This window comes from Dermacentor albipictus, chromosome 2, assembly GCF_038994185.2.
Source record: "Dermacentor albipictus isolate Rhodes 1998 colony chromosome 2, USDA_Dalb.pri_finalv2, whole genome shotgun sequence".
NCBI lineage: Eukaryota > Metazoa > Arthropoda > Arachnida > Ixodida > Ixodidae > Dermacentor > Dermacentor albipictus.
This window is the reverse complement of record NC_091822.1, coordinates 19,049,026-19,076,070: the sequence shown is the minus strand read 5'-3', so window position 1 is coordinate 19,076,070 and position 27,045 is coordinate 19,049,026. Positions and strand designations below refer to the sequence as shown.

Sequence of the window (27,045 nt, the reverse complement as noted above, 5' to 3'; positions counted from 1 at the left end):
TAGCATAGTGTGTACTACAGTCGTAATGTCGGAACTTTGGTAAGAAAAGAAAGCGAGCATGCTATAATTTCGAAGTGTGCTCCGACCCTGCCGAAAAACACAGCGACGGCCACCCGGCGGCAGCTTCAAGCAATGGCTGCAACACGGGATGCAACGGGCCTGGCAAGAGCGAGCCAGGCCGAACAACGTCGCGGCCGATAGTGATTGCAGGAGCAGCGTTCGGCACAACACAAAGATGGTGCAGCCAGTGGAATTGCTCGAACGGCAGAAGCAAGCAAGGGAAAACCTCCAACAACTGGTGGGAACTTTGGCAGTGAAGCGGAAATTGGACATGTGTACGAGTGTCAACGATGGTGTGGACAGGCCGGCGGAGATGGAGTCACACTTTTATGTTCAGATTCTGATGCTTTATTTTTCTTGCATTTTTTTTTTCTTCAAGAAAGGTATAGAAGCTAAAGGTATGGCAATACCTGACAGAGGCCTCTGTACTGGTTATACATAAACATAATACATACATAGTAAAAAAGTTCGCAGCATGTGGCAATTCTCTTTTATATAAAATAAATGGTATATTCACAATTTACTTTTAAAAATGTGTACGCTACCTAACAATATAACTACAAGAGCTTCGTATGCACGTTGTTATAATCAACTCAACAGTATGTGTTGCAGACAATATAAAGAAAAATACCTAAAATACAAGGAATTTTTTTGTTTATTTGGATAAAGTAAAACTAAATGCATTGGTTAATAATACTTTCTTTAGCTGTTTCTTAGAAAGGTTTCCACTAACTTAGAAGTCCAAATCTCTTTCCGGTTTATTGAGAAGCGATGTTATTTGATATATCAAGGAATGTTTTTCATAATTAGTCCATGTTATTGGCATGCGTCGTTTTCGTTCTCTAAAGTAGTAGGATGATTTGTCAATGCTGCTATTTATGTATAATTTTTCATGATGCACCAATTGTAGTAGCTTGTAATAAAATATTTGGTCAGCCCTTAACATATCATGTTTTGAAAATAAAGGTTGTGTTCTGAGATCCCATTGGTTCCCTTTGTAACGTTCGCAGTATTGTAGTACTCGTTTTTGTAATACCAGTAATTTATTGTAATTACCACATGTTGTTGTTCCCCAAACTAAATTTTCATAACGTAGTTTGGACTAAAACAGTGCATAACACATAGATTTCATTAGCCGCACAGGAATGAAAGTTTCCGCTTTGTATAAACACCCCCACACACTTTGCAAGCTCTACTGCTAGAATATTGATATGAGCATTCCAGGATAGGTGCCCTTCAATTATTATTCCAAGAAATATTTGTGTATTGACTCTATTAATAGACTCTCTGTCAAATGTTATTTTCTACTTTTTGTTTATCATTTTATGAACTGCACGAAATGTGATGTATGTCGTCTTTTTTGTATTCAATTGCATTCGATTGACCCTTAGCATGAAAACTGACAGATAATGGTTTACATTTGTTTCGAGTGTTTGTAGCTCTTTTGATGTTATCAGTGCGGAAGCGATAAGCGTTTTGGTGTTGTGTCTAAAGTACAGTCTCTGTGGCAGCTCCATGACCTTTGACAGAGGAGCAAGAAGGCCTCACCATCAAGCTTGTCGCCATTTGTGAAAACTGCGGCGATGTTGTTTCCAAGTGGAGCTCGCCGTGTGTGAAAAACGGCAAAATGGTCAACCCCTTCATAGTGAACCTTCTCGCGTCTCGTGCGATGGTTAGCACTGGAAATAGACAAACAGCGATGAGCGACATTTTTTCTGCAAGGAATATCTCACACCATGGCCTTCATAACAGAACGTGGCAAGGCTGTCTCAAACAGAAGCCGGCACCGGCGTCGTTGTCTGCTGCCCATAAGCTAGCTAAGGGGCGCGTGTGCGCTATCAGTGAAGCCATTGTACAGGGTCCTGAATATTTAGTTGCCCATGTTCAAAAAAAGATCTTGCGCTCACCGTTGCACTGCTTATTGTTCAAATTTTGCAGAACCATCGCATTTTGGCATCGGCTTCATTTAGTATTACACTTGGCACAAATAGTCGCCTGTTTTTTAAAACAAAAATGAGAAGCTGTTTTCGTCTATGGGAAAAATGGCGTCTGGAAAGCTGGCCCTGGCACAGGCTTGTGTCGCCACCTGCCGTCATGTGGGGTGCGATCGCGAACAGCTCGCTTTTCTGTTCTCTCGCTTGCCCTCTCGTGATTCGTTGGCGCCCGCGCGTTTTGTCACGGCGTCATTGCGCCGGGGCGGGACCACAATATGCGCTTACGTCACACTCCTGTCAATCATTCCAAAACCGAGTGAAATCGGCCGCTATCGTGGAACGGTCGACAAGGGCATTCGTTTCGAAGAATGAATGGCCGTTGCCATAGCAGCACTAGTAGCAGTAGCCTGTCGTCTGCTCATAATGTCGGCGCTCGCCGAACATGGCTGGCCCTGGCGGGGGTCCAGTTTTTTTAGATGAAAACGCGACCCGCCATCGCAGAACGTTAGCGATGTTAATTATTGAAAACAGCTGTGATCACAGTGAAATTAAATGTTGTGCCTGCGCTGTGATAAATATAGTGTTATTTTTTTTAATTTTGATTTATGTGAGCGCATTTGTCGAGAATGCTCGCGGTTTCACGTTGTGCTCAGAGAATCGCATTTATTGTTCGGCGGTTTGGCGCTCACTAGTCACGATGGCCGCTCCTATTGTCGCGCTTTTGGAGTCTCTCGGGCAGCCTTGGCGACGCATCTTTCTTGACGCATTTGACGAGCTTACAGAGGAAGAGTTCCGCGAGCACTTCAGGCTCTCGAAGAGCACTGTGTGTTGGCTCTGCGAGCAATTGGAAGACGCCATCGGTGGCCTTCGGACCGGTGGCATCATGACGCAAGACAAGGTGCTTTGTGCTGTCCGTTTCTTCGCGACGGGGAGCTTCCAAAGATCCATCGGCAGCAAAGAATTCGTATCCATGGGGCAGGCTTCCGTGAGCGAGAGCATTCACGCAGTTGCGGAAGCAATAACCGTGGTGGGCCGGCAACAGGGTTGGGTGAGCTTCCCGTTGACAACGGTCGGCAAGGCTAGTGCAAAGGCGGCCTTTGCGGATCACAGCCGCATTCCCGGTATAGGGGCCTGTGTCGACGGGACGCTCATAGCGATCAAACAGCCTGAAGGACTCAGTCCGGGCGAGACTGCGGGCTTCATGTGAAGAAAAGGGTTGAATACCATTGAATACCATGATCGAAAGTACTCAAGATCTGCCATTTTTTGCACGCTTTCATTTTTTATAGTAGGCTCGCACACTCCCGTCACCGTGGAGGTGCCAACCAAATTGAGGACACAGCCACGAAGGCCGGGCAGGCGGCCTCCACCCATGCCACTGCAATTACGGACAGCATTGTAAATATCGCGAGCAACAGAACCACTCCTCGCAGTCACCTTTTACTTGCGGAAGCTGTGGCGGCAAAACACCTGCCATTGTTCCGCTGTCTTCGTGGCTGGGCCTTCTGCGTTCACCAGGGTGGCAAGCTCAGAGCTGCCGCCTACGCTCGACTGTGCACTCTTGGGTCAGCGCGCACGATGTCCGCACAAGGTACGGGTGGCCCTCCATGAACGCGACCAACAATTCGCGTTGATGCGGCGACACGTGCGGGCCAAGTCATACATTTTTGCGCGACGACATAGCGATTCGCAGTTGATGAACAGTGATTGCCAATTGAACTGCGCGCTCCCGCCAATTTGTTTTGGCGTGTGCGATACCACCTAGCGGACTAAACCAAAATATATGCCGCTTAAGTTAGTTTTCTTCTCTCGCATGAAATTTCCGAGGCAGATTATATGTTGCAACAGTAAGAATTTTTTTCTTATATTACGTGTTTAATTATTAAAGCATCACAAACATTCTGCACGTAATATATTGTCCCCGATCGAAGCCCAAACTGGTGACGCAAACTTCCGGGGCTGGTCTCGCTCGTTTATTGGCTGTGCTCTCCCTCCCGTTTTCACAAACCTTGCGGACGGCCCACTTTGTGACGTCGCAGCCAGACCGAACGAACGGAAAAGCGAGCTGTTTGCGCGATCGCACCCCTGCAGAAAGCAGCGTTTCAGGGAGGGATGCCGCGTGTTGCCCACTCCTGGAACAGGCGACTGCCCTCCCTGAAATGCTGCTTTCTGCAAGTGGTGACACAAGTTTAGGCTTGCGCCATTGCGGCAGCAGCTCGCATCCCCATAAGCACCTGCAAATTTGCACTTTTTTCTTGGAAAATATTCAATTAACTGTGACAAGTGTTAAACTAAACATAGCCGATGCCAAAATGCGATCGTTCTGCAAAATATGAGCAAGAACAGTGCAGCGGTGAGCACAAAATCTTTTTTTGAACACGCGCAACCAAATATTCAGGACCCTGTATAATGACTTGAAACTTGTGAACTGCAGGAATATAGCGGTATCCTACGATGGCTCGTGAATGACGCGTGGCCATTCGTCGCACGTCGGATTCGGCACGGTCATTGAACTGTTCTCTGGGCTTGTGCTCGACTATGTTGTCCTGGGCAATTTCAGTGCTGGGTGTGTGTGCGGCCCGAAACCTGGTGACCCGGGCTACCAAGATTGGGAAGCAAGCCGTATGTGCCAAAAAAAAAGAAGTACAGAAAGAAAAGCAAGGGAGATAGAAGTTGAAGCGGCGCTTATACTGTTCCAGAGGCCACTTCAGCTGCACAAACTGAGGTACACCACAGTCCTCTCAGATGGTGATAGTCACGCATTTCTTGCTCTCAGACAAGCCAAAGTGTATGGCTTTGTGCCAGCCAAGAAGGAATATTGCGTGAATCACGTCCAAAAAAAAAGGATGGGGACTGCTTTGCACACTCTCGTTGCCAAACACAAGTGCTCTGCTTCGGAAACACTTGCTGGCAAAGGAAAATTTACGGGTGGCCTGATCACCAAACTCAGTGCCTACTATGGATGGGCATTAAAATCCAACGAAGGGGATGTGAAGGCTATGCAGAAGGCTGTGATGGCAACATACCACCACATCACGTCAAATGACAAGGTTTCAAACCACCGTCTTTGCGCCCATCTGGTCGAGGCTCTTGGTGCCATCAGAATCCTGCGTGAGCAAAAAATGAGCCCATCCCAAAGCATTTATATTGTTTGCCTGTCCGTGTTTGTCAAGCCCTCCTATCAGTGTATGAGCGCATCTCAGAAGAAAAATTGCTTCAAAGGTGCCAGCGCAGCATGACCCAGAACAATAATGAATGCTTGCATTCCGTGATTTGGGCATTGGCACCTAAGGAACAGCATGCCTCACTTCTTGCTGTTAAAATGGCTGTGGCTGAGGCAGTAATGAAATTTAATTCGGGGAACAAGAGAGCTTCATCTGCCATACTCCAGCAGCTTCATTTGAACCCGGGGCTACCGAACAGCATGAGAATGGCCGAGAAAAATAACCGGCAAGCAGCAGCAGCATCCCGCAAGCGTGCATCTGCAGAAAATCTGCGACAAGCCTTCAAAGAATGTCATTTGGGTAACTGTAGGCAGACAGATTACATCCCTGGTGGCTACTGACCATTTAGATATGTCGATATATCAATACCTTTTCTTATATTTAAATAAAAATGAGCTTGTCCGTTTTTTCTTTTTTTTTCTTTTTCTCAAAACATGAATTTTAGAATATTTGCATCCCTCCTGGAGCGATTTTGTAGTCATCGGGGCACCTAGAATTGTAATTTTTGTTGCAGTATTGAGCTGCATGAATAATGCACAAATGGTAGGACCAGATTTTTGTATCTCAGTTTTAATATTTTTTTATTGTCTGTGCATTAAACAGCCACTTTGAACCCATTTTGAACAAGAAGCTTTGATGTGCTGTATAATTGTTTATAATTGTACCAATAAACTGTTCCTACCATTGTGAAGCTTATGGTTCGTAGTATTCAGCTATGTGCCGAAAGCAAGATTTTGATGAGTAGTTTTTGCTCCATTGTTCCCAGAAACAGTGTTAATTAATTTTAGTTATTTTTAGAACTAATTGGCATAGTTTAATAACAATTGCATATTTAGAATCGGCATTTGAACTTCAAGACTGTGGAGTTTCATTAAATTTGGTAAAGGTGGTCTTAATGAAGATCAGAATACCCACTTCCCCCCTTAAACTGCAATTACACATTAAGCGTGTACGGATTAACGAGGTTTGAGTATGACACACAATCTTCTCATTCTCACCACAATCCAAAGGCATGTTCCGAGTGGTAGATAGTTTAATATGAAATAAATAAATAATGTCACCGGGCTTCTCGAAGTGTATTTAAAAGCAATGCCTCACTCTACAAAAAACAAAAAAAAAACAGCAAATCCCACACTTTGTGGGAATCGATGTTATGCGAAGCTTTGTGCAGGGAGTTTACCAAGTTACTGAAACGACCATGAGAGCCCCAAGACATTAGAGAGTTTTAGGTTAGGGAACGCAAGGGCAAGGGGCGACGGTGCTGCGCATGCGCAGACTTGGATGTAGGCGTTTGCGCATGCACAGTACTGTGGCCCCTAGTTCATGCGTACGCAAGCCGCTTTCGTCCCCTAACCTAAAACTCTCTAATGGTGTCCGTGTCATGACACGCATGCCATGACGTTCATGTTATGATTTATCATTTATGTTCGTCATACACTCTTGTCATACTATGCCAATTTCGGTACATACCAAGTTAATGACATGACCATGAGAGCACCAAGATGTAGGCAGCCGTTTCATGACCTACAGGACACACATGTCATACTATGCCAATTTTGGTACTTAGGAGGTTAAAGAAACGACCATGAGAGCACCAAGATGTAGGTGGCTAGATAGATGCTGTCAAAGTGGCAAATGTTTGCCAAGAAATGCTTTGTATTTAAATAAGTTTATACGCTTTCAGGCATATCTTGCTCATAAACAACAATATATTCAACTTCCATCACTTCGACCTTGACGAGACCGACAAAATTGAGTGAATTATCTGACTGGTTTAATCAAACAAGAGGCAGAAAAAAAAAACAATACACACCACAGCTTCGTTTGGCAGTATTTGCCCGATTCTAACATGCCTCCAATCAAAAGCATGCCCACTTTCTGTGTGTCTGAAGTAAAAAACTGACGTGGAAATGACAAAGCTTGTAAGCAAAGTATAATTGTAACGTGCACCCGATTTTTCATCAAGAGGAATGGGCAAGGGTTGAACATGTGTTGCACAGTGTGGCTAGTTTTCTAAGGTCAGCTTTGCCGCAATACATGCATTGTGCGGTAAAGCATACGCATGCAGCGAAGGCGATCATGGTTTTGTGTCCGATTGCAAAGCGCAGACAGTGTTCAGCCCAAGCTTCATTTAAAAAAAAAAAGTGCATGTTAGATTTCGGTAAATACCATCATCAGGCAATGTGAATTATGCTTTTTTGACATGTGCTTCTCTGTATGCTTATTCCTTGGTTGTGCAGGTGACGCATGCGCAAGGCAACTTCAGCTTAACAGAAAGCTGAAAACACTCTCCACCAAGAGAGGCTTTACTAAGTGAACATTTTGAAATAGAAGCAGAATGTAATTTATGCACAAAATATTTTATACAGATGGATCAAAAATCAATAGTAATGTAGGCGCTGCACTCACATCAAATCAATTTGAAAAACAAATGAGACTTCCAACTCAGGTTACTGTGTTTCCTGCAGAACTCTATGCCATCTCGTCAGCTCTTGAAGACATTTTGAAAAGAGAAAGTGGCGAATCTGTGATGAAATGACGAATTTGAAAGACATGTTCTTGGCTCATTATAGCCTGCACGGCTGCTGCATCATAAAAATCCCAAATCATCATCATCATTCCTTGATTGCGCCTGAAATAAATCACTTGGGAGTCAAAAATAAGCTGCCTGTGTCGTCATGTGCATGTTTCTTTTACCTTTTGGGTGTGTGCCTTTTGTAATTATGTCACCCGGACATTGTGAGCTACAGTTATAGCTTGAATATGCTCCCAGGGCAGGCCGAACATGAGCGTTTTTGGTGGAAGGTGGGCTGTGTTCAATGCATTCACTGTCCCCTAAGCTCTGCTGAGACACACGCTGCTAAAGGGGTTGCTATTTGGGTCACCATAGGGGTCAGGCTTTGGTCAAATTCGAATTATCCGATGAGGACCAATTTTAGGATCAAAATAATGAAAGTTTAGACCCGTAGAACTGCATGAGCACTGGCTGGGACTGTCAATCAAAATTTAATTAACCTGAGTCAAACTAATGAAAGTTTACTGTAGTCATCAGCCTTGCTTGTATTTCCTTTCTCGAAACCTCTCTATTCACTACATTTCTGTCAATAATGTTATGTCATGTTGATAACACACCTGCCGCTTGTGACTTGGAAGTATGGGCCACACAGCACGAAAGAAAGCAAAAAAGGGCAGCATTTGTGGCAAGTTGGTAATCCATTACTCAAGTATTATTGCACAACAAAAAGACATGGACGTAAGAGAAGAATGCACACCAAGCACAAACTTTCAGCTAAATTTATTGTGCCACTGAATCAGTTTATATATGTGAAGCAGTATAGACTGCGCATGCGCCTACATGAAGAAAACGAGCTGCGCATTCGTGTAACATAGTTATGAGTCATGTGATGCCACCTCCAAGAAACTTGGTTCTTTTTCTGTGAAAGCCAGTGAAGGGAAACTAATACACTTATCACCCAATTTACTTTCCTTGTTAAGAGCTCAGACACTGCGATTGATTTTTTTGAAATTACATTCTGACCTTGGCCTTCAGGCGTTTTCTATCGATGTGAAGGACCTCTATTATTCTTTGGTGCATAGAAGCGTACTGGCCTGTGTTGAGTAATGTATTGATTAGTATGGTGGTGTTTCATTCCAGAACGAGGCCGGCATTTCTTGCAGTCAGTTTTTAGAATTTTACAGCTTTATCTTAATTCTACTTTCATTACTTGAGATAACCAATGTTTTTTTCAGAAGAGTAGAATTTGTATTGGTTCCTGCATTGCTCCCATTCTGAGTGATTTTTTTTTTATCCTGTTTAGACCGTGAGATTTCACTGCAAGTGCAAGGCACTGCAGTTTTTAAGATATTTAGATATGTCGATGACTTTCTAATTTTCATTGATTGCTCTTCCTTCCTTCAGGAAACAAATAAAGTGTTAGAAACGATTCAGAACTGCTAAGTTCCTCTTCAAACTACTCTTGAGTTGCCGGTAGGTAGTTGCCGGTATTCCCTTTCTTGATCTTCGCCTGAGCTTTCAGGACAGCCACACGTATTGGTCATATGAGCCGTTAGCCGACAAGCCACTTCTACCATGTACATCTGCACATTCTAAGCTTGCTAAGCAGGCCATTATCAGTTTGTGCTTCAAGAATACCCTTAGCAAGTCTTGTTGCCTTGTAGTGGACGTAAGTTTTGAAAAGCAAACTCGACATTTGTCCTTGGCTGGATATCCTAAGGGCGATCTAGTCAGCGGCCATCTTCGTACTTGGGCAAATTAATGTCATTGGACTGCTTCATGTCCGATTTTCTGCACATCTAAGGGCATGATATATTTTTCTGTCATATGCAAGCCAACAAGTGCTAAACTTTATCACCCCTGAAACGGCAGGACGCCCCCCCAAAAAAGAGAAATGCAGAGAGCCCACGGCCTGTGCTTGCTATATGGCTGCTAATCTGCACGGGGAAGTAGGAAAGAGGACGAAAAAGAATGCTGAAGACATTTGACCAGGTAGCACAAGGGCCGTGTGATGTAATGCCATTCCATTCTGATTTTATTCAAATCTCCTGACGGGAAATATATGTAACCGCCGACGCAAGCATCGAGTGGTGACCTGTAGCATTGTTTGAACCGCCCACTCAAGCGCTCTCCTAGTCTATCGAAGGTCCTTTTTGTTTGTTTTGAAAGCAACAGCATAGTCTACCTTGACAGGTTTTGCTTACCTAATTGTTCGACAAGAAGCGAGGAGACGCAGAAGTGGAGAAGGTTTGGTGGGTCCGAGCTAGCGTACAGTGTACTAGCATACTAGATGCAGCGATGGCGTAAAGGTAGAGTATCCGCCTCACAAGCAAAAGGACCGTGGTTCAAATCCCGGTGCTGTGCAATTTTCCACTGGATTAAAAAAAACATCCGCATGTTGATAAAATTGTAGAAACAAGCCTGGAGTGCGGCCTGACCCCGGTGACCAGAACTGGTAACGCGCTCCCTCACCAGAGCAGGATTGGCCACCCTGGTGCACTACTTGGCCCCAAACTTCTATATGAATACAACAATCAAACCCTGGCCCTCAGTCCCCAGCAGCTGCGAAACAGGTGACCACGGCGGCTATCAGACCTGTGACGCAGCAGAGAGTGCAAAGAATCTCTGGATCTGGACAGGCCGCCGTCGAAATCTGAACCAGACAATGTTTAACACTAGAACATTACCTGATGAGGCGACTCTAGCAGGGCTATTGGAGGAATTAGCGGGCATTAAATGGGATATAATAGGGCTCAGTGAAGTTGGGAGGACAAATGAAGCATATACAGTGCTAAAAAGCGGACACGTCCTGTGCTACCGCGGCTAAGCGGAGAGACGAGAACTAGGAGTAGGATTCCTGATTAACAAGGATATAGCTGGTAACATACAGGAATTCTACAGCATTAACGAGAGGGTGGCAGGTCTTGTTGTGAAACCTAGTAAGAGGTACAAATTGAAGGCCGTACAGGTCTAGGCGCTGTGGGGATGCGCGACCCTCGCGCCTCCCCTGATGTTTTTCCCGCATAGCGCGTCTCCTGTAGTGCGGCTTCGCCGCACATGCGGCGGTCGGAATGGTACAGGCGCAGTCCGAGAGATGGCGCGAGTGTTGCGCGGCTAACGCCGCGAGGTTACTTGGGCGCCGAAAGGAAGGCGCTGGCTCTCTTGGGTTCGAGACAGCCAGCAGGCCGCACCGACCTGCCGCACGTGCAGCGCCCCTCCTTCCCGGCGGGGGACGTCTCCCGCGAGCACGCGGCGACCGATGCATCTGCGAGACTGCCTCGCGTGGCCGCCTTCAAACGCGCCACGATTCGCGTGACTATACACGCGAACGACCAGGCGTTGGGATCCAGCATTGAGCGAACATATTCGCTCACGAGGACGCGGTGAGTCGGACTTCTAGATTTGTCGCGCGCCCATCGGCATGTTTTGTGGATAGCAACTCGGCTAGCAGGCATTGATGTATGAAAGGTGCAATAAATGCCCTTGTGATTGTTTGCACTACTGTGTTGTCGTTCCTTTGTCCCAAGAGTACGGTGTGAGATATCCCACATGAGATCCCACATCTGGCGCCCAACGTGGGGCTCTTGGGGCATCGGACGATAACTTCAAGTGTTGCTTCGTTCGAGACCTTTGTTTGAACCGAAGCGTAGGCCTAGTGTGGATTTTGATCGCTAGCGTCAGCGGCGTGCTTTCTTGAGCGAGGCGGCGGTGGCTGTAGTGTGTTTGAACATGTCAACATACTAAGCCTTTTCGCAAGTGTTTTTTTTAATGGCATTCGTTGGTACGAGAGCCACGTGGTCTGCATCCTGGGAGAGCGAGGCTGAGCGCCCGCGGAGCAGTGGCAAGCCTGAAGCGAGCGAGTACGGAAGCCTCGTGGGTGGTCCGAATTTCCTATGTAAATAGCTTCTTCTATCTCTTTGACTCTGATGAAGTCGCGGCTCTGGGAGCCGAGTGGCCGCGGGCCACGGGTGCCACTACGGGCTGACCGGTATTGCGGCCTGGCACCGGGCGCTCCGACACCGTCTGGGACGGTGGGCGCCGTCAACTCGGATGCTGTGTGCACCGAGCGGAGTAGGACCAACTCACAGAGCTGAAGTCTCCTCGCGGCTGCCTGTTTTGCGCCCATTTTGGGTGTTTTTGGATGCCGGTTGTTGTCAGGGTAGCGACGCTTTAGGCCTAAGGCTTTACGAAGCTGCCTGTCGCACGTGGAGGGACACAACCGGGTGGACCATGGCGTTGAGGCGTTGCAATTTGCTTCCCTCATTCTATTTAGCCTCGCACGAATTGAAATTACTCGTTCGACTCAAGGAAGCGAGCTTCGTTCACGTGAACTTAGCATCTGAGTTGCTGCCCGATCTTTTGCTAGCCGAGTTGAACATCGTACCACGTGGGCGATACGCATGCAGAATTCCTCTCCCTTGCACTACTTTAGTGTTTGCCGAGTGTGTTGAGTTTACGCAGTGTGATTGGAGTCACCCCTGGTTTCCCGTCACCTGCACATCGTCTGCGCTGCTGCCCGGACTACGATCGAGCCACCCCGGGCGATGGTGATGCTGTGGCCGGTCCGGCGCGGCGACTTCGGCGGCGGACAAAAGAGCCGGCGGTCACCGACAGCTACTGCAGCTCCCGCCCGCAGGGCGAGTCGGCGCGAGCGACGCTTGCTCGTACCGACTACTGCGTCGTCGTCTCCAGAGTCCTGGCTCGGGATCGTGCCGTCGAGGCTGCAAAGCTGCTGCTGTGACCGGTGGACGCCAGCGGTGCACCCAGGGACAATGTCGGCTCGCATGCTATGGACAGCGTGTGGACATTTCTTCGGCGCGGCCACTGTTACATGTACTACCTTGTCGCGAAGCGCGCGTTGATGTGAGACCGAGTGACATGTTTCGCCGGAATATGTAGTGATTTAAGGTTGGGGGGATGTGGGGATGCGCGACCCTCGCGCCTCCCCTGATGTTTTTCCCGCATAGCGCGTCTCCTGTAGTGCGGCTTCGCCGCACATGCGGCGGTCGGAATGGTACAGGCGCAGTCCGAGAGATGGCGCGAGTGTTGCGCGGCTAACGCCGCGAGGTTACTTGGGCGCCGAAAGGAAGGCGCTGGCTCTCTTGGGTTCGAGACAGCCAGCAGGCCGCACCGACCTGCCGCGCGTGCAGCGCCCCTCTTTCCCGGCGGGGGACGTCTCCCGCGAGCACGCGGCGACCGATGCATCTGCGAGACTGCCTCGCGTGGCCGCCTTCGAACGCGCCACGATTCGCGTGACTATACACGCGAACGACCAGGCGTTGGGATCCAGCATGGAGCGAACATATTCGCTCACGAGGACGTGGTGAGTCGGACTTCTAGATTTGTCGCGCGCCCATCGGCATGTTTTGTGGATAGCAACTCGGCTAGCAGGCATTGATGTATGAAAGGTGCAATAAATGCCCTTGTGATTGTTTGCACTACTGTGTTGTCGTTCCTTTGTCCCAAGAGTACGGTGTGAGATATCCCACATGAGATCCCACAGCGCCTACATCCAGTCATGATGACCAGCAAGTCGAAAGCTTCTATGAAGATGTGGAATCGGCGATGGGTAAACTCAAAACAAAATACACTATGCTGGATCATGAGACTTCAGTGCCAGGGTAGGCAAGAAGCAGGCTGGAGACAAGTCAGTGGGGGAATATGGCATAACTTCTAGGAATAGCAGGGGAGAGTTATTAGTACAGTTGGCAGATGGAATCATTTGTGGATAATGAATACCTCCTTCTGCAAGCGGGATAACCGAAAGTGGACATGGAGTCACCCGAATGGCGAGACTAGAAATGAAATAGACTTCATATTCTGCGCTAACCCTGGCATCACACAACATGTGGACGTGCTCGGCAAGGTGCGCTGCAGTGACCATAGGATGGTAAGATCTCGAATTAGCCTAGACTTGAGGAGGGAACGGAAGAAACTGGTACATAAGAAGCCGATTAATGAGTTAGCGGTAAGAGGGAAAATAGAGGAATTCGGGATCAAGCTACAGAACAGGCATTCAGCTTCAACTCAGGAAGAAGACCTCAGTGTTGAAGCAATGAACGACAATCTTATAGGCATCATTATGGAGTGTGCAATAGAAGTCGGTGGTAACTTCATTAGACAAGATACCAGTAAGTATAGCAGAAGACGAAGGATCTGATTAAGAAACGCCAATATATGAAAGCCTCTAACCCTACAGCTAGAATAGAGCTGGCAAAACTTTCCAAGTTAAATCAACAAGCGTAATATAGCAGACATAAGGAAGTATAATATGGATAGAATTGAGCATGCTCTCAGGAATGGAGGGAACCTAAAAACAGTGAAGAAACTAGGAATAGGCAAGAGTCAGATGTATGAGCTAAGAGACAAACTGGGCAATATCATTACTAATATGGAAAAGATAGGTCAAGTGACTGAGGAGTTCTCTTGAGATTTATACAGTACCAGTGGCACCCACAACGATAATTGAAGAGGGAAATAGTCTAGAGGAATTTGACATCCCACAAGTAACGCCGGAAGAAGTAAAGAAAGCCTTGGGAGCTATGCAAAGGGGGAAGCAGCTGGGGAGGATCAGGTAACAGCAGATTTGTTGAAGGATGGTAAGCAGATTGTTCTAGAAAAACTGGCCACCCTGTATATGTAATGCCTCATGACCTCAAGCGCAACGCCAACATTATCTTAATCCATAAGAAAGGGGACGCTAAAAATGAGAACACTTCAGCTTACTGTTCAGCTTACTGTTCAGCTTACCGATCAGCTTACTGTCCGTTGCCTACAAAGTATTTCCTAAGGTAATCGCAAATAGAATGAGGAACACCTTAGACTTCTGTCAAGCAAATAACCAGGCAGGATTTCGTAAAGGCTACTCAACAATAGACCATATTCACACTATCAATCAGGTGATAGAGGAATGTTCGGAATATAACGAACTCTTTATATAGCTTTCATTGATTATGAGAAAGAATTTGATTCAGTCGAAGCCTCAGCAGTCATGCAGGCATTATGGAATCGGGGTGTAGACAAGCCGTGTGTAAAAATATTGAGATGCCTATAGTGGCTCCACAGCCACAGTAGTCCTCCATAAAGAAAGCAACAAAATTCTTATAAAGAAGGACGTCAGGCAGGGAGATACGATCTCTCCAGTGCTATTCACAGCGTGTTTACAGGAGGTATTCAGAGACCTGGATTGGGAACAATTGGGGGTAAGAGTTAATGGAGAATGCATTAGTAACTTGCGATTCGCTGATGATATTGCCTTGCTTAGTAACTCAGGGGACCGATTGATATGCATGCTCACTGACCTGGACAGGCAAAGCAGAAGGGTGGGTCTAAAAATTAATCTGCAGAAAACTAAAGTAATGTTTAACAGTCTCGGAAGAGAACAGCAGTTTACGATAGGTAGCGAGGCACGGGAAGTGGTAAGGCAGTACATCTACTTAGGGCAGGTAGTGACCGCGGATCCGGATCATGAGACTGAAATAATCAGAAGAATAAGAATGGGCTGGTGTGCGTTTGGCAGGCATTCTCGGATCATGAACAGCAGGTTGCCATTATCCCTCAAGAGAAAGGTGTCTAACAGCTGCGTCTTACTAGTACTCGCGTACGGGGCAGAAACTTGGAGACTTACGAAAAAGGTTCTACTTAAATTGAGGACGATGCAACGAACTATGGAAAGAAGAATGATGAGTGTAACGTTAAGAGATAAGAAAAGAGCAGATTGGGTGAGGGAACCAACGCGAGTTATTGACATCTTAGTCGAAATCAAGAAAAAGAAATGTGCATGGGCAGGACATGTAATGAGGAGGGAAGATAACCGATGGTCATTAAGGTTTATGGACTAGATTCAAAGGGAAGGGAAGTGTAGCAGGGGGCGGCGGAAAGTTAGGTGGACAGATGCGATTAAGAAGTTTGCAGCGATAACATGGCCCAATTGGTACATAACCGGGGTAGTTGGAGAAATATGGGAGAGGCCTTTGCCCTGCAGTGGGCGTAGCCAGGCTGATGATGATGATGATTGATATCTGAAGGCGGTGCAGGTTGTTGCAGAATGCATTTTAAGAGAAGCGCGATCCAGCACGCACAAGTCAGTCACAGAGGTCCCTCCCGGCAAATGCCCTATAGTAAGTGTTGTGCCCTGCGTGCATGGGATATCCCATAACTTGAAGAAGATGGCCCAAAGGGCAAATGTTGGAGTTGTCTTTTCTGCTCCCAACAAGCTCAACAAGCTTTGCAAGTTGACGGATCCAAATGCCATCCCGTCCAATAAGTGCACGAAGCATCACCGCAAGAAGCTTGTTGAGTGTGTTCACCATGTGGTTTACAACCTCCTGCTTTCATGTGGAAAGCAATATATCGGGCAAACTGGGCATTGCCTCAATGATCGGCTGCGCGAACACCACAAGAACGTAAAAAATGGCACCGGCGGGTTCTTGGCAATTTGTTGTCGCGATCATGACTGCAAACCTATCGAGGACGATCGCACGATTGTGTCCCGTGACTGGACGCAGCTCATCCATGAAATAACTGAAACGTAGATGATTGCAAAATTGGGTGATAAATGTGTTAGTTTCCCTTTACTGGCTCTCACAGAAAAAGAACAAAGTTTCTTGGAGGTGGCATCACATGGCTCATAACTATGTTACACGAATGCACAGCTTGTTTTCTTCATGTAGGCTCATGCGCAGTCTGTACTGCTTCACATATATAAACTGACTCAGTCGCACAATAAATTTAGTTGAAAGTTTGCGCTTTGTGTGTGTTCTTCTTCTCTTACGTCCGTGTCTTTCTTTTGTGCAATAATACTTGAGTAAAGGGAAAGAAAGCAGTGGCACACAAGCTAGGTAATTATTGTTGGGGCAAATAAGTCACAAATGATGCAGACATTTCTTGGAGTGTTTCAGATGTCTCATGTCTTCTGCATGTGATGTTTTTTACCCTCTGCTAAAATAATCAGAAATAAAATGCCAACCAGGCCAGTCTTGTAACTTTTGGCACTAGGTCTATTATATGAAATTAACAATCCAGAGGCAGCATAGAATGGCAGTGTATATAAACCACTGGCAATGTATAATGGCAATCGAATTTTCAACATCCTAGCGTGAATATTTCATAAATAAACTTTGTAAACATTTCACCTGTCTGAGGCTCAGACCAATGTTACTGCAACTATATAAAGCACAGTGGCTGTTCACAGCATCTCTGCAACAGAAAGTCTGCGAATCTGTAATAAACAGCCATCATATCGAATAATCAAATAACCTTTCGTATTTTAGTACAGTAAAACCTCATTAATTCAACCCTCATTAATTTGTATGTGTCCTCTGGTACTGTCAGGTGTATGCATTACGTAATATACATTCGGACACATTTGGCCACACTTTGTTTAATTAGGACAACTCTTGGAGTGAGGAGGCAGAATAGCAATAATGGCACTAGTGTCCAACAGAAACAAAGCAGCGGAGTCCCCATCGTTATGGTCATCAGCAGATACTGCACGTGGATGACAGGAACACCAGGACACTTCATGCCTATTTGTGCCTTTGTTGCCTTTGTTCTTACATTTACCGGCCCAACCAACACCAAGCTGGTCACGTGTCTTCGTAACTCCGTGGTTGCCATCAGTGATCGCACCAATCTCAACTGGTCGCAGCAAACAGTGGTTTCGTTTCTACCAGGTGCATGGATGCGCACAACACAATGTTGCAAGCACAGCAGAACCTGTTGAGCATGAAGCTACATCGCGATGCGTGGACGACCTGTTGGCGAAATAATAAAACTGGATTTGCTGATTCATTCGGTAAACAAAAGTGAGTTGTGAGGATTTGTTTATTGTTTTCTTGATACCTTTGAGGATTCGACATTAATTTAGTTCAAACCTTTTTTTCGGTCCCATGAAATCTGAATTAACAAGGTTTTACTGTATTTCCATCATTTTAGCTTTTCCTCAGTATTGGCTTCCACTGTCGTGTTTTTTCAATGATAAGGTTGGCAGGTCTGTCATTTGTAACAGGAAAACCTTGCACTCCTTCGCTTCTGTGCATTGGTGAGTAGCCACCATGCAGGGATAGCTCAGCACACTGCACCATTTGCACTGAAGCAAAAGGCCAGCACTGTGAGAAGGGAGGGTTCTTTCTGTGTGCAGTTATAGCAGTGACTCTTTGTAGCATCAAGGTTGCTAACAGTGTGCGACCCACTTGCAGATTCTCTGGGACCGGATGCACCTGTGGGAGCAGAAGACCGGGCAGAGTATCCACGATGCCCTTTCAGGCAACAACAGCACGAGCGGAGGCGGCTCTCCCGTCGAAGACGACTCGCTCTTGGAGGTGGGTAGGCTTCATTCCTTTTCTCACTGGACGTGCAGCAGGTGTCGAGGATGGTCCAAGTAGTATTACATTCGTCCAATGGCGTAGTAATGAGGGGGGTTAGGTTAAACGATGGACGTGTGTCGTCTCAGCAAAGGGGCACACATTGGACATTTTTGAGGGTGTATAAACTTGGCGAGTTTCGGGTTCTTTTCGTATATCTTTCATGCGTGTCTGTTAAATACTATTGAAAATATAGCCTTTTGAAAATGAACGAATAACTTATGCTAGCCCTGTACGACTGTCGGGCTTCAATTTTGCAAATGCAATATCGCTTCTAATATCACTAATTAAAATTGTATTAAAATATTTTTGTTACTTGTGAGCCATATTTTACTCATTGCCAAATATGTATTGGCTGCCAACTTTTACAGTCTCACAGCTGATGTGCAAGTGCACTTGCCACAAGTTATCAGTACAGCGCCCTGTGTTATTTTGTGCAGAAAATAAAACAGCATGTATGCCTGCTACATTCACAAGCTCTGGGAACGAAACCAAAGGGAAAGAGGGAGGTTGTCCTGGTGCTGAAGCAATACTCGCCCTCCCTGGAAATTTTTGATATCCTCGCCTTCCTTACTAGACTTATGGGCCCCGGGGGCCAGACGACTGTGCTATGCCAGTGCAGCCTATGGCATTAGAACCCCTTTTGTGCTGGTTTTGGGAGTGTGGCATTCTCGTAATCTCTCTCATCTCTCTTAGTGCACTCAGTATGACAATCGCAGAGGGGCCAGTGTGCACATGTTTATTGTTTCTCACTGTATGGTGATGTTCTTAGAGGTTAGTGATCCAAAATGTCTTCCACAGTTTATATATAAAGTACAGAGTGGGGCATCACAACTAAAGGAATGCTGGCAGGTTGCACAGCTGTTGCGTGCTCATTTTAAGGTTGATGACAGCATGGTTATCTTTTTCTTTTTTTTTTATTCTTTAGTGTGTTGTTTTTGCTGGTTAGTGACCTATGTGCAGCTTCTGTTTTTGAACTACTGCCCTGGCATAGGAAGTGATATATTTTGTTTGTCCACATGAAATCATGTGCATATGTTGATATTGCCTAAATGCCTACATCATATGACTAAGCGTGTTCACTGCTCAGTGAACAAAGCAGGACACTGCAAGAACACTGGCTTTCGATACATTCTACTCCTCTTGATGTGCCAAGGTGCTGTTTGCTCGTGATCGGTGTAACCTTTTGATGAACTGCTTTTCAAGATAGTCAAGATTAAATTTTCGCATTATTGTGTTCATTGATGGCTGTGCACTGCACACGAGTGTTGTGCAGATCACACAAGCATTGAATTCTACTCGCACTTTGCGAGCTTGTGCCTGGATTTATTGGGAACTACTGCAGGAAGCCCTTGAGCAGGTGTGTCTTCTTCATCCCCTGTCTGTTTTGTTGGTCAATTGGTCAATTGAACATGACCGACTACCCATTACCACACCTTGTTGCAAAAAGTTCACTGAAATTGAGCCAGGCCTGTAGTAGTACAATGTTATTGATGTCTCGCCTGGCAGGAGGATGGCGTGGAGGTCGATGGAGGCGAGTTGCTCGAAACGTCAGTACCTCCCGCAACCACCTGGGATGGCTCCTCCCCGACCCCGGGGGCTCCCCGGCCTTCGGACACAATCGAGGTGCTTGGCATCGAGCGCCTGCTTGGCCAGGTGAGCTGGTGGTCTGTTTAAAACACCTCTGTCAAGGAAATGAAGCCAAAGGTTGCTTCGTGCCATCCAATTAGACTTCATGGCCCATGTTGCACATAGCAGCAAATAGTACACAGGGTACTTGAGTGATAAAATGCATACAATGCATATAACTGTAAACCTTTTACAGTGAACAGTCTGCGCACCACACACCACGGGGCCACCACAGGCTCACTGCCATTGAGCGCATTCTAAATCTGGAACCAAGCAGGCATCGGGCACTGCCGGGCTCCCTAGCAACATTCCACCTAAAGGCTGCTGATCGCTTAGTACTATTTATTTAAAATGTGGAAGAACAAATGTGCTCTGTCGTGAACTGCAAGACAGAGACTCGCAGGTGTGAGATGTGTGCAAGCTTTGCACCCGCCTCAGCGGCACGAGGAATGTTAGCGACCATTTGTCGTGCACTCCCTTTCACAAGGCAAGTGCCACAAGCTCTGCATACCACCAGCATAGGAAAGCCAGTTGCTAGCTGGCTAACGACTGTTGGGCTAACACCACCTGCAGCGTTACCACCACAGTGTTACACCTCCAGCAGTGGTACAGAGTGCCACCGAATGTGAAATTTCAGTAAGCATGCAGTAAGCATGCAAGTAATTGCTGTGTCTTCCCCACACAAGCGCGACTGACACGAGAAATGTCTCCTTCCATAAATATGGGTAGTAATAGGGGGACACCATGAGTTTCCTTTCTGCACAGAGAATCGAACTGCATGCGATCGGCCACTTGCAACATTTTGTCTGCACATACGTGAATACATTTTAATCTGCACTGTAAGCATTCAGAAAACCATTCCCAAGTTATCTGATCAGCGCTGGCATTACGCAGTCGAAACTGACCACTGTTGTTGGAGCCGGTCGGGCGTTTTTCTGCACGCCGATGCATCCCTATTCCTGACCGAAATCCATTAACGGCAGCAGGTGCATGGTTTTAACAGCCGTACAAATCCACCGCTGTGAAGACAAAGGGCAATGTCAGGCTGCTGTTGCATTTGTTGTCTTCAGCTGGTAAACTTGCGCAATGTTGCGACTGCAGTGCAGACAGGGATTGATGCACCACGTGACCGCCTTCCGCGCCGTGTCACCGGCAGCTGGCCGAGTCAAGTGATGATGCTCCTGGCAGCAGTCGTGTCCAAGCTCTCACCCAGTGAGGATCTGAGGCAGCGCAAATAAATTTTGCTTTCACCTTGGCAAAACTGCTTCCGAGACACTTGCCTTGGTTAAGGAGGCTCACAGAGACGATGCCTTGTCAAGGACACACGTTTTCCAGTGGTTCAGTGAGTTCAAGAATGGACGGGAGACCGTTGAAAACATGGAGCAATCTGGGCCCTTCACCGAGTGGTTTGGATGAAAATGTGGCCAAGTAAAAAGTCTGCTCAACTGCCACCATCGTTTCAGTACCAGATTAGTCGCTGAAGACCTCAATGTGTGCAAAACAATGGTTCACAAAATTATTTCTGAAAATTTAAACGTGCAGAGGGTTTGTTCAAAATTTGTTCCAGAAGTATTGAGTGATGAACAAAAATAATGACAAGCTGGCGTTTCCCATGAGATGTTGGTGAATGGGACTTTTCAGATGGCGTAGCAGTCAACGAATCATGAGTGTTCGAGTAGAACCCCGGAAACAAGCGCCAAAGTTTGGAGTGGCACACCGCAAACTCCCTGCACCCCAAGAAAGCGACAGTGTTGAAACCCAAGGTGAAGACAATGTTCACTGTCATTTTTGACAAGTGTAGGGTGGTCTAGAAAGAATATGTACCTCCGGGAGGAACCGTCAACACCATGTTCTACAGAGAAGTCCTTGAACGCCTTCACAGAGCCATCAGATGGAAACGACCGGAGATTGCCAATCACCGGAAGCCGGAAGCTCCACCATCACAACACTCCAACCCACACCGCCTTCATTGCTACTGCCTACCTGGCCTGCTTAGGGGTTGCAACCTTGCCACAGCCACTGTAGAGCCCCAATGTGAGCATGGCAGACGTTTTCCTGTTCCCAAAGCTCGAAAAAAGCCTGAAATGTCACCGTTTCGACGATCTTCCCGCCTACCAACGCACTGTCACAGTCTCTGAAAGAGGTTATACCAGCTGACTTCCAGGGAGCCTTTGCAGCGGGGGAATCATGTTGGCAGCGGTGTATCGATGCTCAAGGAAACTATTCTTGAAGAATTGAATAATGCAGTCGACTCTCGTTACAATGGACCCTGATAATCTGACAAAACACGTCAATTTCATCCGAAGTCCGTAATATCCAAAACGCCTCACTTTTGAAACTGTCGTCGCATGTCTGACAACTTTATTTCAAGGAGTGAGTGACGAATATCCAAAGTAAAAAACAAAAGAAAGTCGTAGTTTTGCCCAAAAGGCGAAGCATTGATTGCAATAGCAAATTAGCAACAGGAAGTGCAGCAGCAGCAGTGAGCGAATTGGCCTTTGTGCTGTCTCTCGCTTCAGTGTGAACTAAATGTTTAAAGCACAGTGCATATGAGGCTACCAACACTGAGCACACTTTGTCCACATCACAGATCGCTTTGAAGATGAGGTCCACACGGGCGCACACTTCGTTCAAATCGCAGATCACTTTCAAGCTATGGCGGCCGCGCCGTAAGTAGCAGCCGCCGAAGTAGAACCCCTCTTTCTCGCCTCCCTCCCCACGTGCCTTATGTGTGAAAGAAGACGATGCATTCGGCCCCACCCTTCTTGCCTCGCGCGCACGATACTGAGCCGCGATCGTCGGCTGACACTCGCAAGTCAGTTGTCAGCCTGTGTTGACATGGCAAAAGTATGTTTTATACACCCAATTGTGAAAAAAACATTGCCGCTAATTTCGTCCACTGTAGCCGATAGTTTATTGTAGCGCGGTCCATTAAAAGCCAACTTTGTTGCATTAATAAAATAAGTAGAACAAACGAAGGCTGAAATATGGTTCATTTAACCAAAAGTCTGTTGTATGCGGGTCTGTTGCAATGAGCGTAGACTATATGTACCGATCGGGCCAATAAATTATTTTTACCATGCCCAGTCTTGTTGTTATATGAACAATTCCTGTCTGACAGGTGTACTGGCACTGCAGCTTTGCCCAAAGCTTTGTGTTGTCCACCTACTCACTGTTACCCGTGGTGGCTGCCGTAACCATTGTAGACAAGTGAGCAAATGTGGTGGCACCCATGGGTATGGTGCTGCAATAGGTCAGTACACCTGCAGTTAAACCTTGATATAACTGTCAGTAAAATCAGCAATTTGCTTTGTTATATAGAAATCTAATTATATTTAAATTCTACCTTTTTTCCAAATTAGTACAGTTGCAGGAGAAGTTTTCTTTCCCAGAATGGGCCGAAACATTTTGTGAATTATCATGCAATCATAAAAGGCAAATTTGGATTTTAAAAAAGAAATGTCATTTTGTTGAATTTGAGAGTCGATGAAGAAAGATAGTTTGATGCCGTGTTGACGATATCTTCACACCGGCAGTACAAAGCAGAGCCAGCCACTCCCCACGGTTAATAGTGGAGCCTGCAGTGAGATGATGCCATCATGAAAAAGCACCAGCAGCAGGGAGCGAATGCTTTGCCGGCCTTTAAAACTCAAGATAACGCTGCACCAGTAGCACCTCTGAAATGTGTGTGCACTCGGCGGCACTGGAGAAGGAGACTTCCGCACACCGCGCTTGATCGTTAACTGTGAACTGACCTTTCTCCCCTCTTTGCTGATGCGGCGGGAATGGTGCACTAATCAAATCACCATTCATCTTGGTTAACCTTCGCAAGCTCTCACTCACGCCCAAAGCATACAGCACGCAGGGCAAGATAGGATCTTAACGCACTTGGACTTCGTACGGAACGTGACACTGCTCCGCTTCAGCAGTCGCTCTTGATCATATGGCGCGCAATGTGATTTGAGTGGTGCATTTGCCAGCAGCCCCTCGTAATTTAATCATGTGACCATCTGCATCTGTGCGAGTTTTTATTTATTGTCCCACTATGCTGCCACGGTGGCAGTAAAATTTCGTTATATTGAAATCATGTGTCAACTCACTTTGTTATATTAAGGTTCTAAATGTAGGATGTTCTATGGAACAAGAAGTTATAAAAAATTAAGTACTGTGTTATGTAGACACTATTCTTATATGGAAGTTTGGTATATCAAGGTTAAAGTGTATATACAAATACATGCATATCAAATCCATAACGTGATTAGCAAAAGCAAACACAGAATTTCTCAGTTCCAAGTTACTTTTGATGTACAGCAAACCCTCCCTAAATCAAACTCCGACAACTCAAAATATCAGTTGTCAGTTTTTTTTTTTTTGCCGTGGCGTCAAACCATGTGTTCTTCACATCTTGTCTAAAAATAAGTTATTGCATTGAACTCCTGATATCTCGAAATCTCGACTTTGAAAATACAAGGAAAAAGGCAATGGGACAGCATTGCTTGCACTCGCTTCTCACCCGGCAGCGGTTGCTGGCGGCACCAGCTGGCCATGCTGCTGCTGACTTTTTATGGTTTTAATGTAAAAATATTTCAGTGCTACAATCTTCAGAATACAGTGGAACCCCGGTTATGCGTCCCCCGGTTTTGCGACGACCTGGGTTTTACAACGGATTAGCACAGACCCGGCAAAGTTCCCATACAAGCAATGCATTAAAAACCCCGATTATCCGATGCAATTTTATGCCTGACCCGCATTATACGACGACTCTTGCGAAGTGCAGGACAGAACGGTGGACAAAAGAAAAGTGCTGCTGGTCTCTTTCCTCGCTCCGTCTGTCCGCATGCGGAGCGCTTCACACCGCTCGACCGGTTCGCTCCGGCGCAGCTTTCTTCCCTGCCTCGTCTCATCGTTCGTTTTTCTCTCCCCCACCAGCAGCCGCCCGCAACGCCTGCTGTGCTGAAATAGCGCCTTTTCTTCTCCACAATCACTTTCTCCCTCTCTTCTTGATGTCGCCTCCTCTCGTCGTGTTGGGGAAGCGTTTCTCTCCTTCCAGTTTCCCAGCAGCAGATCGCCGGCAAGGTAGTGCAGAGAGGCCTAGGTTTATCTCACGTGTTCTTCGTCGTAATCCTAGTGACCAGTGTTCAACGGAGGTTTTGAGTTGTGTGAAGCAATGCGACGCAAGAGGTCTCGAAAGCGGGCAGTTCTGTCGCTCGGCGATAAGCTGAATATTATCGAGGATGCACAAAAGCGGCGTGGAGCCACGAAAGCCAGCATTGCCCGGGACCTTGAGATACCCGAATCTTCACATAAGGTGATCTTGGCAAACAAAGCCGTGATATTGCAGAATGCCAACAAGTTCGAGCTCAAGTGGAAAGTGGCAAAAGAAGGACAGCATGAGAAGCTAGGAAAAGTTCTCGTCAAGTGGCTGCATCAAGCATCATGGAGCTCTGCGATCAATGTTGGCGGCGCCATTCTAAAAGAAAAGGTAGACCTTGTGGCTGTGCATCTGGGCATCGACAACATTCAGGCATCGCACAGGTGGCTGGATCGCTTTAAGAAACGAAACAAGATTGTGTACAGCCGCTCCAGCGGAGAAAGCACTTCCATGGACGTTTCGACGGGGAACGAGTGGGTGCAGTTGCTGCTGGAGATGATTGCTGCATACAAGCCCTGTGACGTTTTCAACACCGATGAGAGAGGTATTTTTTACCATATGCAGCCCGAGCAAACCCTTGCGTTTAGAGGTGATGGCTGTCATGGTGGCAAGCATAATAAAGAGCGTGTGACGGCACCATTCTGTGCTAACGAGGACAGTTCCAAGAGGCTGCCCGTGCTCGTTGTTGGAAAGTTTGCAAAGCCACGGTGCTTTAAGAACTTGAAGACCCTGCCGCGCAGTTACAGCTTCAACAAAAAGGCATGGATGACATCTTCGCTCTTCAGCAATTTTTCGCAGCTACTGGATAACAAAATGGGTGCTAAGGCGAGGAAAATATTGCTTTTCGTGGACGACACACCATGCCACTCACCCGATACGTCCAGCCTAAGGAACATAAAGGTTCTTTTTTTTTTTTCCACCAAACTGCACGAGCCGGCTGCAGCTGCTGGATGCCGGCATCATTAAGTGCGTCAAGCAAGGGTACCGGGAGCGGTTAGTGCAGCGTTGTCTGGTGGCTATGGAGCACAGCATGTCAGAAAAAAAGACTACTGTGCTCGACGGCAGGCATTTTATTGCCAGTTCGTGGAATGCAGTGTCGTGAAGCACAATTGCTAACTCGTTCGGGCACTCTGGCTCTAAGCGAGAGACTGCCTCCTCTGCTGGAGACGCAACAACCTAGAGGCCGATGCAGGCTTTGCCGACGACGATTTAGAGGTAAACCTCACCACAATCTTCACCGAGTACGTGGAGGACAACGACAATGTTGCGATCTGCGGCGAGGTATCGCTGGATGACGTCATCGAGGTGGCTTTGCCTAGTGCCGACACCGCTGCGACTTCGGACGAGGACAACAATGACGCCACAGATGCCATGCCTACCACGTTCGCCGAGTTGCTACAGCACATAGATGGCATCCGGAACTTCATCTGTTCACGCAACTCCATAGAAGACCTCCTTTTGGACGTTGCCCAACTCGAGTGAAAGCTCTTGGTTCACGGATCAAACAAGGTCCAAAAGGAACTTACCAACTTTTTGTAAAGTTTGCGCCAGCTGGCGGGAATCGCGGCTGTGGGCAGTGGAGTGCCGTAAAGGTTCGTTTGAATAAATCATGATTGGTACCTGTACTGCAGCATTAATTCTTGTCGCATCTACTTTTTTGGTAATTTGGGTTTCCAAGCCCTGCAGTGTGTGTTAGTAGTTTACTTGAAGTTTCTCATAAATCCATCGCGCAATATAAGTAGTATTTTTATAGGCATAATTTATGTTCGGATTTTACGACGCTTTTTTGCAGTCCTGAGAAAGTTGTATAATCAGGGTTTCACTGTATGTAACTTTTCAGAATAATGATCGTTATTCAATTTCGGTGTCATGTAAACAACACCTCAGTACTACAAACTAATATTCAGAAATCCGGGGATTCTTAGATTTCCATATTTGCTTTGCGGCACCCGAAACAGTAGGCTAGCAGACGACAAGGCGCAGAAAGCAGACGCCACTGCGCACAGGTTCGAAAAACCCAAGACAGTGCTCCATAAAAAAACGCGGGAGAGAATTTTTTAGATCTATTGCAAAGGTCACGACGCATCGGGTTTTGTGAGCACATGCTCCACCCTTGCGAGTGTTGCTTAGCAACGGAGGCACGTCTCTTCCTTCTTTCACCCTTCTT

General features: G+C 46.6%; 1 protein-coding gene across 2 annotated transcripts in view; it reads left to right on the top strand.

Annotated features, from left to right (window-relative positions):
• LOC135918462 (DIS3-like exonuclease 2) overlaps nt 1-27,045 on the top strand; it is a 266,232-nt gene that overhangs the window by 113,363 nt on the left and 125,824 nt on the right. For both annotated transcript variants that reach the window (XM_065452101.2, XM_070533505.1), the window contains 2 exons: nt 17,933-18,055; nt 19,607-19,753. In XM_065452101.2, the coding sequence (XP_065308173.2) occupies nt 17,933-18,055; nt 19,607-19,753 (270 nt within the window). The remainder of the gene's footprint in view (nt 1-17,932; nt 18,056-19,606; nt 19,754-27,045) is intronic.